This window comes from Desmodus rotundus, chromosome 9 (assembly GCF_022682495.2).
Source record: "Desmodus rotundus isolate HL8 chromosome 9, HLdesRot8A.1, whole genome shotgun sequence".
Taxonomy (NCBI): Eukaryota; Metazoa; Chordata; class Mammalia; order Chiroptera; family Phyllostomidae; genus Desmodus; species Desmodus rotundus.
In genome coordinates, this window is record NC_071395.1 from 33359106 (window position 1) to 33374078 (window position 14973).

At 48.6% G+C, this 14973-nt stretch overlaps 1 protein-coding gene across 3 annotated transcripts in view; it reads right to left on the minus strand.

Moving 5' to 3' along the window:
• GATA4 (GATA binding protein 4) overlaps positions 1-14973 on the minus strand; it is a 77877-nt gene that overhangs the window by 2034 nt on the left and 60870 nt on the right. For 2 of the 3 annotated variants that reach the window (XM_053911976.1, XM_024568713.3), the window contains exons 3-6: positions 9084-9253; positions 7447-7572; positions 2414-2501; positions 829-977 (exon numbers count right to left, since the gene is read on the minus strand). In XM_053911976.1, the coding sequence (XP_053767951.1) occupies positions 829-977; positions 2414-2501; positions 7447-7572; positions 9084-9253 (533 nt within the window). The remainder of the gene's footprint in view (positions 1-828; positions 978-2413; positions 2502-7446; positions 7573-9083; positions 9254-14973) is intronic. The other variant, XM_045202798.2, reaches the window with a different exon arrangement.

Sequence of the window (14973 nt, forward strand, 5' to 3'; positions counted from 1 at the left end):
CAAAGGGCCTGCGTGAGTCATCAGCTGCTTCTGAGCAACAGGACCCTGTGGGTTGGTGACTGTTCGGGCTTCTCTGAAGGCTCTGATAGTTACATGAGACATTTGCTACAATCTCATCACCTCCAGATCTCCACTTTCAATCAGCAGCTGTCCTCTCCAGCCAGAGGCAACTCCAGCTCTTCTGGTTCTATAGACCCAGCTGCCCTTCACCCTGACAGTACAGAGCTGGTTAGGACACAGCCTCTCCCAAGGATGGGCGGGGAGGAGATAGGAGTTATGGGAGACTGTGACCAGGGACATCCGGTCTCCAATGAGGGGAGCCACAGAGGGAAGGGTGTGGAGGAATGGGGATGCCACTATATCCAAAAGAAGAGCCTGAGGGGACTGCTGGTCCATCTTCTGGGCACATGAGAAAGTTGGACCTGCACTGGCACTCACTGAAATGACACCCTGCCTGCAACCTCCTCACCAGCCCCAAGCCACCCACCTTGCCCTCTGCAGTTTCCTCACCTTTGCCCATGCTAGGAGGGCCCTCCTCCTCCCCTTCCTCCTATGAAAATCTACCCATCCTTCAAGGCCAGGGTCAAACCATCCCTCACTCAGGAGAGAGAGGAGCTGCCAAACATTTGTCTCATAGTTGTGTGTCCAAATCATTGTAGCTGGACAGGGTGTGCTGAAATAGATCCTCTGGCAGACAGCCCCTAGCCTTGGCGGGGCAGTGAGCAGCAACCTCAGCCATGCCCTCCGGGCAGCAGTGCTGGCCCGGCCACCTGGTACCCTGGAACCTATTTCCCCAGGGCAGGCCTGCTGCCCTGTGCAGGGGCGCACCTGGGACATGGAGCTGCTGTGGCCGTAGTGGGACACCAGCCCAGGCTCTGTCTTGATGGGGCGCATCTCCTCACTGCTGCTGGTGGTGGCGGTGCTGGAGTTGCTGGAAACGCTGCTGGTGGGAGGGAGGCTCTCGCTGCCCGAGGGACCTGGAACAAGGCAGAGTTAGGACATCCAGACCAGGGACAGGGACAAATGGATGGCTGGATGGCCGTCCTTTGAGGCAGCCAGGGCAGGTCTCTGCTAATGGCTTATTTACATTTGCTAGGGAAAGAAGCAGGGGTCCTTCATTGGAGGGCAATGGTTTCCAAAATGAGATTTTCAAGGGAACTTTTTTGAAATGACAGGGTCATCACCCCTTCTCTCAACCCTCTTGAGGCCACACGTGTTTCAGGATTCCAAACTTTTTACTTTAAAAAGGGCATATGTTGTACATTACAGAACACCTCCAGTGGGTCTGGGACAACACTGTATTTAAATACATCAATAATTCTACAGCAAAATGTGAATATTCATAGGTGGGGCCCACACAGACTACAAATAGCCATATCTGTTCAGGTTAGGTGTTGCTCCTGGATTTTGAATTTCAGATAGGGTTTCCACACCTGGGCCAACACCTGCTCTCCCTGTGACGGGGATGGGGTGAGGAGATGCAGTTATGGGGCGGGTGAACTGATGAACAGTGCGGGGACAGGAGAAAGGAAGAGGACCACTGGTGTGAGACACGGAAAGGTCCAGTAAGACACGACTGCCTGAGAGGTCAGCCCTTGCTGCGTCGGGAAGGACAACGTGGCCATGTTTTTGGCGGTAGAAAGGGACCATGTATCTGACTATTTATGCGCCAGATTAGATGGTAAATTTTCTTCTGTAACTATGGCATTTCACAGAGAAACCTTTACTTTGGTAGCAATACTGAGGAGGAAGTGCTCTTGAGAGAGAACACAAGCCAACCTCAGGCTTAGTCTAGAAACTGAGAAGGCAGGGTGGCATCTTCAGCAGCACATGGGCCCTGCAGGGTGAAAACGTGGGTTACCACTCTTGATCTGCCTACCCAGCCACAGCTATCTGACTCTGGGTGAGTCCCTGCGCTCTCTGAGCCTCAGTTTGCTCATCTGGAAAATGGGGATAATAAATGGGGTCTTATGGGGGTCTTTAAGGATCAAGGAGAGAATATTTGTGAAAAAACCTTCTAAAGCACAAAGAACTACATGATGTTAATCATACACTGGCTTACCAATCAGTCTGTTGTGAACAGGACTAAGGTGACCCTATCCTCCTAGATCCCAAAGATGGAGGGACTGGTAATGCTCCTTTTTCTTTCAGGCTCCACCAGTCCAGCTGGCCCACGGTAGCCTTTGCACCTGGCAGAGATCAGGCCACGACTTGACTTGAGCCTCCTTGAAAGGCTCCAGATATGTTCCACGGTGATGCTACTTTTATTCTGGGTTATTCATTTTGCCCTGAAAAGCTGTGATCGACGACGCTAACATCATTCCTTGGCAGCCGGCTCACCTAAGAACACATTCTCACACACTCTAAGAGCTATAGATGTATTTATACAACTACACACAGCTCTTTTCCTCACCTGCTGGTGTCTTAGATTTATTAAGGTTCTTGGGCTTCCGTTTTCTGGTCTGAATCCCCTCTTTCCGCATTGCAAGAGGCCTGGGAACCTAGGGGATTACAAGTCAACACCTCAAGGTTTTCCATTTGAACAAGATCAGCTACGGTATTTAAACACACACACACACAGTATGGGAAGGCAACATCTAAGCAATTCCCCTACAGTCCTTGGGGCTGAGACTCCATCAGCCCCTGGAACTCCTCCTGAGAAAGAAATCAATTCTATTTTTTACAATGTATTGAGCACCTTTATTATATGCTGGGTGTTATACTAGACCCTGAAGTAAGAGGCTGAAGGACACAGATCCCTCCCTCCAGAGACTGACATTTTAGTGGGAATGACAGGCAAATAGAAAATTGTTGGGAACCGCCCTGCCTGGTTTCAGAGACTGTAACCCCCCCATGGCTAAGGCTGAGTGAGAGACCCTGAAACCCTAAGCCACTAAGGAGACAAAGTTTATCTCCCTGGCAGGAGCACCACCTCTGCCCACTTTATTTCACCATGCCTGGCCCCCAGTGCATGACTGGTTAGCCAATGATGGGTAGGATTCCTCAAGGGAGGGATGACCTAAGACAGGCACGGTCACAAGGGGGCCCTCAGGAAAGGACTTGGGGGGCTATGGAGAAAGGGGGTGATGGACCCTCACCCCTCGGCTTTGACAGGGCCTGAGTCCTCATTGGGTCTGCAAGAAGTCTCCTAATCTCCTGGCTTCCTTACTTCCCCTGCTGGACTTAAGCCTGAAACAATGCTGGAGGTGGGTGCGGCCCTGTGCTGAAAAGGGCTGATTCCCCAGGGTGATCTGGCCTAAGAAAGAATGCATAAAACCCTGTGAAACCTGCTTTGCTAATACCCTCAATATAAATGATAAAGGTCCAAGCATGAAATGAGTTTGTTCCCCAAAGTTTTATGGTCCTTTAGCTATCTGAGCCTGACTCAAAATAAGCCCTCAGAGTTCTCTGAATGTTATCTATTTGATTATTACTGCCTGACAATGATTGATGAGCTTTCCATATACGCCCTGTATTCCTATGCAAATTAAGCCAATAAAAGTCTGTCAAGGCAAAGGTCAGGGTGCTCTCCGAGGCGCTCTCCCCTTGAGAGAGTGGCCACGCCATCCCTTTTCCTCCACAGGACTTGGTAGTCTGTGTGAATTTGTCTCATCTCAGCCACAATGCCACGGACACTGCTTGCCGGTGACCACATCAGAAAATAATAGACTCATAAGTGATGTGGGAGCACTATGTTCTGGGATGAGGAGGAGGGGAAGGAACACATGAGCACATTAAGGAAGGCTTCACTGAAGAGGCGGCGTCTGAGCTGTAGGAGGGTGTGGAGTAGACAGTGGCAGGGATTTCAGGCAGCAGGAACAGTGTGTGCCAAAACCTTTCATTTACCAGCCACGCCAGGACAGTGTGAGAGTGAAAGGGTGGCACATGTCTTAATAATTATGCCAAGAAAGTAGTCATACACAGGGACAGTCCCGGTGAGTCAGGATGTAAAGTCACTCTCCTTAGAGTAGCTCTTCACTGCCTTGAATCCGGGGAGCAAACAGTGGTGTTTCCATGGCAGCAGTGACAGCTTATGCTGCAGAGACCGACCTGTGGCCCTGTGCTGAGAGAAACTGTCCATGGACAACACTTTTATCCCATCTGACGTCTCATAAACAAGCAATGACTGCCAGTCGTCCTGCCCTGGAGCCATTCACAGAGGCCTAAACAAGCGTCTGGGAGCAAGCCTGCATCTTTCTAATACTACAAAATATTGTGCCCTCCCCACACCTGGTTTCCTTTAGGCCTGTCCAGCGACAGCAACATCTTTTAGCCCCTGGCCTGTGCTTGTCTCCCACATGGGACTAATAAATATTGGCAGAAAAGCAATCACCACTAAGGAGACGTCAACCCAGAATGGTTAAGAAGGAAGTGCACCAGTGTGCATGAACTAGAACTTGCTTTCTAGTCAACTGAGAGGCAGATGAGACAACACTCCCACCTTTGGGGAAAGTGTACTCAGGCCCTGTCAAAGCCCATTCCAACGGCAGAAGAATCTTGCCCTCTTCTTTGTCCCCACCCACCTGAGTACTTTTTTAAAAAGTTGTGGTAAAGTACATATATCATCAAATTTTCCGTCTTAACCATTTTTAAGTGTGCAGCTCAGTAGTGTTAGGTGCAGGCACGCTGCTGTGCAGCCACCCCCGCCATCCATCTCCAGAGCACTTCCCATCCTGCAAAACTGCAACTCTGCCTATTAAATACCTCCCCCTCCTCTTCCCCCGGGCCCCGGCAACTACCATTCCACTTTCCGTCTCTGGACCCGACCACTCTTGGTACCTCACATAAGTGGGATCATGCAGTGTTTGTCCTTCTGTGACTGGCTTCTTTCACTTGGCATGATGACTTCAAGGCTTGTCCATGCTGGAGCAGGTGTCAGAATTGCCTTCCTTTTAAAGGCTGAGTAACACTCCATTGTGTGAGCACACATTGTGTGTGTCCACCCACCATCAGTGGACAAACGGGGTGCCTCCATCTGTGGGCTACTGTGAATAATACCTGTTTGAGACCCTGCTTTCGGTTCTTTTTGGATATATACCCAGGAGTGGGATAGGTGGGTCAGATGGTAGTTCTACTTTTACTTTTTTGAGGACAGTCTTTTTAATACCTGCATAATATTCCTCCATCCGTTGTTTGTTTTTCTTTAACACTCCCCCAGTGAAGAACAATAGTTTCTTCAACCATTTTCCTCCTGGAGGTTTTTTCTCCACTTTCACTATTACGGTGATTTGACCAATGTGAACAAACAACTGTATTTTCTTATGAATGTTCTCAACTCTGCTTTAGCCATCTTTTCCTCATTGTAACGTGAAAGCATGCATGAGATGAGGTCGATGACAACCCCTCCCACCCCTCTACCACCAGTCCTGGCCGCATGAGGCAATCGGACTAATAGCCTATGATCCTTACATTTAAAAGATTCACAACCATGTGTGCATGTGTACATGTCTGTACATGTGTGTACTCATCCATCCGTCCATCCTTTCATCGGTATCTGTGCGTGTGTTTAATGTGCCCTCACCTCCACAGTACGCGGTCATACTACGTATGCATTTCTTTGCAGTGTGTTTTCTCATTAGTCCAGGTCAAGATACACGACCCAAACTTGTTCCTTTTTGATTTCTGTGCAACATTCTACATTATAAGATGTGCCATAAATTTATCAACCATTCCTTTAAAAGGCTTGAAGACTGTTTTTAGTTTTTGCCGGTACAAACACTGCAGCAATACATCATTATGTACTGATTCTTTTACTGTTTTTAGGCTAATTTCCCAAACGTAGAGCTGCTACATGAAAAGGTATGTGTGTTTTTGACCTTAGTAAGTACTGCTACTTCAGTAAGTATCCTGAAAGCATATTTACAGTCATTCATACAAGTCAACAATATACAGCATGAAAGCATCTGCTTTCCCAAACCCATACCACAGCTACATCTTATCACGCATTTTAATTTTTGCCAAACACACGGGCAACACAGGGAATCTCACAGTGGTTTTAATGTACATTTCCCCAATTTTTAGTGAGGCCCGGCCTCCCTACACAAGGTCAGTGGCTACCTGAGCTTCTTCTGGGAGTTGTCTCTTTGTATCTTTTGCCCATTTTGGGAAATGGAAGATTGATTGTCATTTTCTTATTATCCTGTGGGATCTCCTTTTTTTGTTTGGTTCGCTTGTGTTGTTTTAGTTTAAGTTATGCTTGAACAAGTAAGACACGCATATGCACCATCCAAAAGGAACCAAGGGGGTACCCAGCGAAAAAAGTGTCCCTCCAGCCCTCTCATTGCTTTTCCTAGAGGCTACGCATGCTACATGCCGCCAGTTTCTCACGTGTGCTTCCAAAGGGGTCCTATGTATATAAGCAACTATGTGTAAATTATGTTCTTCCTCTTTCTTCATAAAAAATGGTACTATATTGTGTAAAATATTCTACACTGACTTTTTTAGCACTGTAGAGTGGAGATTCTTGCAAATTAGAACAAAAAGAGCTTTGTGGAAGCTCCCGTGTTCTGGAAATATTAACCCTTTTTCTGATACGTGTATCGGTTCTCACTTTGCACACACTAATATGAAATGTGCTGCAATTGAATACACCTGACCTTTATCTTACAGCTTAAGAGTTTTGAAAACTTGCCTAATGAGTTCTCCTCTCACCCACAAGCTTACTTAAATATTATCCCCTCTATTTTTTCTGGTCTTTTTATTGTCTCTGTTTAAGATGTTTTACATTTTATAGCTATAATTCACCAAGTTTGTTTTTGGTTTTGGTAGCAGTTGGAGGTCAAGCTTGGCATTTGTTTTTGGATTTGGTCAATACAATGATGCTCCTTTCTCCATTGAACTGATTGATGCCTTTGCCCTATGTCTCACTACCATATAAGAGACTACTCCTGAGTCTCCGCGTTTGTAAAACGGGAATTAGACTTCTACAGTGTTAAAGACAAAGTGACCAGCAATGCCTCTGCTGTGGTATGAAAGTCTGTGCCCCACCCTGAAAATTCACATTAGAAACCTATCACCCAAGGCAATGGTATTAGGAGGTGGGGCATTGGGGAGGTGACAAGGTCATGAGGGTAGAGCCCTCAGGAATGGGATTTGTACCCACATAAAAGAGACTCCAGAGATTCCCCTCATCCCTGCACCATGTGAGCATACAAGGAAAGTCTTTGACCTGGAAGGGGTCCCTCATCCGACCTCCAACTTCCAGCCTCCAGACTGCGGGAAGTAATTTTCTCTTTAGAAGTCACCCAGTCTGTGGTATTCTGCTGAGCAGCCTGAATGGACTAATACAGTCTGTACGGTCCCGCTCACAGCTAAGCATCTTTAAGAAGGAAAAAACTAAGTTACAGTCTGAAGTGAGGGAGACAAGTGAGGACTGAGTGACGAGCTTTGAAAGACCGTGGAAGCTGGTCAAGGTGGCTGTCCCGCATCGGGGCAGGGACTACTTACGCCGTGAAGCTTCATGTACAAGCCGCAGGCGTTGCACACGGGCTCACCCTCTGCATTGCGGCGCCACAGTGTGGTGGTGGTGGTCTGGCAGTTGGCGCAGGACAGGCCCACCCGGCGGGAAGCGGACTGCAACACAGGAGACAGACCCTTCAAGTCCAAGGTAAAGGCAGGTGCTGCTACTCCTATCTCACGGGGAGTGCTGCGGGGCTGGGCCCTGCCTACATGGGTGGTGGGAGCAGGCCAGAAGAATCCTGTGGGAGCATCTCAGACCAGCGGTAGCTCCAGGGCCTCCCTTTACCTGACCCAGCCCTGGGGTGGGGTGGGGGCGGGGGAAACCTGCTGTGGGAGAAGAAGAGTGAACCCTAACTGTGGTTTTAATGGCGTTATTAGTCATTCAACGTCAGACGGAAACCCCAGTGGGCACTGGGCACTGTAGGCAAAAAAGCTTCTCCCAAAAGTAGAATTAATGTGGTTTCCAGGTGCCAGGCACAGGGGGTGGGCGAGGATTTGGTGCATCCCAGTGTCATCAGAGACTGGATGGGCCGTGGGACCTCAAGAAAGGAAAACATCAGCATTTATGGCCTCTGTTCTTCCCTCCCTAATACACACGAAAGCCAGTCATATGGGTAGTAAAAAAAATCAACTTGTAGTAAGAAAAGACCCCAGAACCAAGAACCAAAAAACTCAGTTCCAAATGCTTCCTCAGCCATGGGTCCCAATGCACCCTGTTTATCCTCCCTGGGTTTGGGGTTGGTCAACTGAAAACAGGGTAAGTAACAATACGTAAAGGAGAGTTGATGGGAACCCAGGGGCCATACAAGACAAAGCTGGACTGGAAACTAGGAAGCCTGGACTCACTCGCATGTGACTGCAGGCAAGGCCATTAGCTTTTCTGAACCTCACCTGTCACGTCTGCATAATTAAGGTATTGAATTAGATGTTCTTGTGAAGATTAATAAACAGAAACCTCATTTAAAATGAAGTTGGGAATGCCTGTAGGGGGAGCTCTCATGCAGTGCCGCTCATTATGACCGCACACAAGGAGAGACTCGTGTTCCATCTCCAACAGGAAGGTACGTTTCTATTCTGTGGCTCCAGCAGATGGAAGGAGGGTCTTCTCCCCCCCGCAGGACTGTGTCAGCTAAGTCCATGAAAAACCACGACACGCTGAACTCCCAATGGGCTCTCCGTTTACAACAGCCCCTCTGAACTCCCGCTTTCCTCTGTAAAAGAATGCTCCTCTCCTTCGGCATCTGGACTTGTCAGGGTTCACCGCTGACCACATGTGGTTTCACTTGTCATGAGACCACATGGTTCTGAGGCACAAATCTTTGTTTTTCCACAATACACCCATTTTGCTGGAGGAATATCTAGCTATTTGTTCAAGGTCAACAGTCTGGAACAAACCTGTAGTTCAAGCTAACTCTAAAGGTGTAAGATATTACTATGTAGCCTACACCCACCCACCCAACCTTAAACTACACCTTCTTTTAAAGACGACTTGAAATCCAAAATTCAAAACCCGGACATTTCCCACCAAGGTAGGAACGTTGAAGCCAAGTGCTGAGAGGAGAGAGATGCGGTCCCCACCCCCACCAAGGCTGACGCACTTCTGTGGTCTGGGCACTTGCGCTTACCAGTCGGCGCTGAGGCTTGATGAGGGGCCGGTTGATGCCGTTCATCTTGTGGTAAAGGCCACAGGCGTTGCATAGGTAGTGTCCTGTCCCGTCCCGCCTCCACAGCGGGGTAGACATGGCCCCACAGTTGACACACTCTCTGCCTTCCGAGAAGTCATCAAACATATCTACTGGGTGGGAAATGATACAGAGGATTAATTCTTCCTTTATTCCCATTAACCTTGCATCAGAAAAATCTAGAGACCAAAGAAGTAAGACCCTTTCCTTGCAAGGAGTGAAGGATGGATCACCCTGGGACCTCGCTGCCATGGGAAGTGGACATTTTACTTGGCTTGGACATCCCAGCCACCACAGGCAGGGCTCTCCCCAGTCAGGAGAGAGGAAGGGAGGCTGCAGCAACCGTCGCGGCCTGATTTTAGGCCTTTGTCTCTCCTTCGGGCCCTTTAATCCCGAGGTTCTCACCTAACACTGAGGTCCACTCTCATTTTTCCTTTCAAAATTAAGATTCCTTTCCCCTCTGAATAAAAATAATACGTATTTACTTCAGGAAAATTAGAAAACACTGGACTGTGTAAAAACTATAAGCCATTTGTAACCCTGTAACTTGAGGAACAGCAGTGACATTACCATTTTGTTCTGTTTCATCTTGGCAATACTCGATATATTTTGACATATATTTTTGACTGGTTGAGGTCAGGCTATAATTTTGAGCCTGTTTGTTCACTTAATACCAAACCTTTCCCCACACTAGAAATTCTTCATAAGCTCATTTTAAATGCAGTGTAATATCCCATCCCATAAATGTACCACCTTTATTGTCATTGACCTTTCATTTGTTACCCAGTTTCTGGTTTCCGCTTTGGAAACATCGCTCGTTTTGTACACAAATCTTAGCATCTCTGGTTATTTCTTAGGATACTCCCCTAGAATGTAGAGTTAATGAACCCAAAGGGACTACATATTTTTTAAAATTTTCAATTTTCCCTGCCAAAAAAGGCTGTCTTTCATTTTTCTCATTTCAGTATACCCATATGATATTCTGCGTGACAATTTGACATATGTCCTTGCTTACTGGTACATAAAATGAAGATACTATTACAGCAGTGGTGGCAGAGTTGATCACACTTCCACGGCAAGTCGCCATCATTTGTCAGTCACTGCCCTTCCCCCACCCACTACCTCTACCTTCCTCGTCTGTAGAATCTTACAGCTGATGAATTCCACTCCTGCCTGCCCATTTCAGTTCCCCCGGGTGAAATCAGCCGGGCCACTTCTGTTCTCCCCTACCCTCTGTATAAAGCCTGGTTCAGAACTTCCAGAAGTCTCTCTGACTCCATGTATACTGCTTCTTCTTTTGAAAAATGTCTGTATCTTTTCCAAATTTTCTGACCCTAAATATAACTACCCTGGTGTCCAGATTGTTCCTGCCCTACTACCAGAAGCAAGAGTGGGCTCTTGTCTAGTAACGAGGGGAGATTCTTGGAGGGGAGGGTTTTCAAGAGCTCTCCCTCCACCAGGGCCCAGCCCTGGGGTTTAAGGTTGCACATGCTGCTATTTCCTTAGACCAGATACCTGCTCTAAGGAAACAGTGGGCTGAAGCAGAGGATGGTGGGGGGCCCTCCCCTCAACTCTGGGTACACAAACAGTCATTTGCACCTGCAAACAAGTAGCTGTGTGTCTACACCAAGTCAACAAAGTGCAGGTGTGAGGGGCTGTTTACTCAGGCCAGGGAGCTGAGCACACACTGGTCACAAGGAGGCTATTTTTGCACCTGGGTCACACTGAGAACCCTCCAGCAAGGTCACCTGCCCGCACAGTGGCCCGGGAAGAGGTGACTCCTGTGCACAGCTTTCTTCCCCAAGCCTGCGGGAGGTGTGGACTGAGCAACAACCTGCCACCATGCTCAACGCCAACATGGCCACCTCCACCTTTGCTTCCAGGACAGTGAGGACTGCCCTGCTGGGGCTGGAGACCTGCTCCCTCAGCCCAGGCCTTCCCTCAGGGAACTGAATGGGCCAGGAGAGTTCACAGAAGGACCTTAGCCCCAGGAGGGGCCCTTGCAAGCAAGGCCATTATTTTGTTGAGTGTTTGCAATAAACGCTAGATGGCACTACAGCCTCAACATTGAACCACGACACTGCCAGCTGGTGTAAAACCGGGGCTGGGAATGGAGAACTTTTTAGTCCCGACCTAGGGCAGCCCTCTTATTCTGGTTTTTTATTATGAAAAAATTTAAACATATTCAAAAGTGGCCAGAATATAAAAATAAACTCTTATTTAATCGTCATTCAGCTTTCCACCAATTTGTGCCCAATCTATACCTCCACCCACTCTTCTCTCCCCTCACATTCTACCATTTCATTCACGAATATTTCAGTGTGTAGTCCTCACAGGGGAAGATTATCTTCTCCTTTTAAAGATAAGCAATCTGGTGTCTTTCCTGCATTCCAGTTTACCTAAAGAAGGTTCCAGAGACAAAAATCTCATAATCCATTCCTCTTTTTTTCTCTTCACACTAATTGTTTCCTACGTGGGGACAGAATCCCACTGAAGAAGCCGCCCTGAGCCGCAGAGAGGCCTAGGATTGCCGGGGCGGCTAACCTCTCTGCCAATCCTCCCCCCTCTTGGGGAACCACCCACAGGCAGGGCTGGTTACTGGCCTTGTGCTGCTTTGAGAAGCCAACACAAAGGTTTGCCTTAGAAACTCCTTCATGCTGCCTCACAGGGTGGGCGACACAGTCAAGCAAGCTTTTTAGTGGCCAGGGAAACGCACTGGAGGTTGGCAAACCCGTATTTGTCATTGACAAACATTTACTGAGCATCTACTACTTAAGCACTCCGCCAGATGTCACAGGACTAGGAGGGGGTCTTAACGCTCAAAATGCTAATGACCTACTTGGGCAAATTGAGCTAGAATATCGATAATGAGTAACAGTGTCACTCATTCTTTTTCAGAACACACCTTAACCAAGTTGGGGATCTAAGTGGCAGAAACTTCTTGTCTAGGGTAGAAAGTGCAGAAGTCCCACCCAGATTGAAAGGTCAGGTGTTACACAGCAGCCGAAGAGAAGAAATGACCGGAGGGTCAAGGTCACGCTTCCTACAAGTGCCCCGTCAGATACGCCATGGCTTCCCCACAGCCCACTGCATCTTCAAATCGGCACAAGTTTCCATAGTTTCTACCAGCAACTTGCCCTCCTACCTACTCAATGAACTGTTACATAATTTTAAATGATTGTTATAAAGACCACAGAACAATAGAGGAAAATGCTTACCCAACATGTTAAATTAAAACTACAGCACACAAAACGTCACGTAAGGAGTTTTTGTTAGGCTAGGTTGATTGCATGGACTTTTCTTTGCAACCATAAAACCAAAAACAAAACACCATTCCGTAATGTCATCATGGACTATTTTAAAAACCCGATTAAAAAAATAAAAATGAAACGAATTTTTGGTCACTTCAAGAAACTCCTAGTCCGCTATGGAGGAAGGGATTCTTTTACTTTCTTACATTTGAAACATATTCACCCCCTACCCCCCACCCCCACCCCAGACTGAAGAAAGGGGAGAAAGAAATTCAAACCCTGCTGCTTAGCACTCACTCTGGGAAAAATGGGAGGTGACAGGCCATGAGTCCCAGGCCAGCACTAATATCTGGAGGTGTGCACCTTGGTAACAATTACCTCTTATTCCTTCATTAGAAGTGCACAGGGTGGAATTTCCTGAGGGCAGTGGGCAGCAGTCTGAAGCCAATTTCTAGCCCTGACTTCTAATGCAGAAGGGCACAGCTAAGGCCTGGACTTACGAAAGTCCCACCCACCCGGTGCTGGGCACCATGGGAATTGGCCCAACCACTTAAGTCAGTGGGAAGCCAGCTCTAGGAAGTAGGTCAGCATTACCCCACATCCAAAGGAAAGACTTGTAATAATAGTTGTGAAGTACTTGGCAAATAAGAGGAAAAACTCACAACAATGGCTGTAAAGTGCTTTGCAAACACCAAATGAGATAACAATGATGGATTATTGTTAGGGTTGGAGGGGTGGGGAGGGCGTGGGGAAACCAGACACAAACTTTGGTGTGCTGGTTATGGGGGGAGAGGGAGGATGGATGAAAGAGCTGGGAGATTTGGGGATCTGACCTTTTCTCACACCACTGGGGCCACGCTCGGAACTGTAAATACCTGTCACACTCAGACTTGGCCCAGCGCGTGACTGCAGGCGGGGGTGAACTGGCAGTAAGTTTGGCAGTACACACTCATGAGGTCTCAGAGCGGCTGCTCACGGGGAAATAGTAATTAATGATCATCTTAGCAGTCCAAAGCACAAGACGAATTGAGTCCTAACCCCAAGAATGGGAACCTAACTCCTCACTTCCATCCATGTCTCACTAAAAATAATTTTTATTTCAAAGAGGGAAACAAACTCAGCCTGATTTCTTAGGCATCCAAATTTAGAGTGGATCTTCCTAGGAACTAAGGCAGCCTACTCCCACCCAAGTGCCTGAAAGAAAAATGGGGGTCTGGAGGTGGAAGGATCCCACCCCTGACTTCCCCAGAGAACTGACGCAATCAAAGGCAAGGACTCCGACCTCTCCCCTGACCTGCTCCATCCATCTTGGGGAACCACCCACAGGCAGGGGTGAGCCAGTCAGGGCTGGGAGAAGGGCAAAGAGGAAGAGGGGGGAAGTAGGAGGAAGAAGGGAGAGAAATGAGAGGCCAGGGTCATGGTTGGCAACACCCGCTAGGCACTGCCCAGAGGCTGTGTTCATCTCCCGTCAGCCGGAGAGGAAGCTTAGGCTGAGGACGCCGGGTCAGTGCCACAGAGCCAGGGGTCTGCTCTGCGGCAGAGGCACCCTCAGGCCTTCCCTCTTTCGGGAGGCTTCTTGCTGGGACAAGCTGGGTCCTGAGCCAGAGCCCGCGGTGGAGCGACCCTCCTCTCCTTCACACTCAGATGCTGAGGGTGTCTGGTCGGTCCTTGGCCATCTACTGTTTAGGGCAGCGGGGACACTGAAGCCCAAACACTGGCTGTTCATCTGCTCTACTTGGCGCAGTAAAAGTGCTGGGCATGATGTATATTAGACAAAACTGGGGCAAAATCCCTGCCCAGAGTTGCTTTGGTCTAGCTGGGAACCCACAACTCAAAACACATAATTACATTCAGTGTGACACTCTGCAATGGGCCTGGGCTGGACCGCTGGCCCCCACCGCAGCAGCACCTCTTCAGCTGTCCCAGGTCACTGTGCAATCCGCCTGGGGAGGCCAGACACAAACACGATGGAAACTACCCATGCCTGGGGCCGCTATTCTGTGCTACGAAACAGACCACAGAGGATCCCAGGCCCGGGCAATGGGAGGGAGGGACCTGCCCAGAGACCTCCCCAGGAGCCAAAGGGGCTTCAGGAACAAAGTCTCTAGCCCCACCCGTATGTCCCTTGCTGAACTCCAGCCCCACGTCCCATCCAAAGTTCACCAGAGATTGTGCATGGATTTCCTGACAGGCCCAGATCCGTCCCCGGGGCTGGCGCCTGGGTCTGGGGCACGAGGAGCAAACAAATCCTGAGGTTTTTCTGGCAGCTCCCGAGACTTTGGTCTTCTGGGCTTTGTCAGGCTTGGCCTGTGACAGGAGGCTGCCAAGGGGAGGGCAGACACAGCTCAAGTGGCGTCCAGGCTGGTGGGGATTAGAGCGCCTATTTTGGAAGCTCCTGCAGCCGCTAAACACAAGTGGTTCTTGCCAGGCTGGGCCGGAGTTGTCCTGAGGAGTCTGGGGCCTCTGCTTCTAAGTGCTAAAGAGCAAAACGCTGGCAGTTTACATAAATTATCCAGTACAATTCTGACTGTGATTTCATGAGACACAGAGCATGCTAAGAATTTTACAAACAAGGACACTGA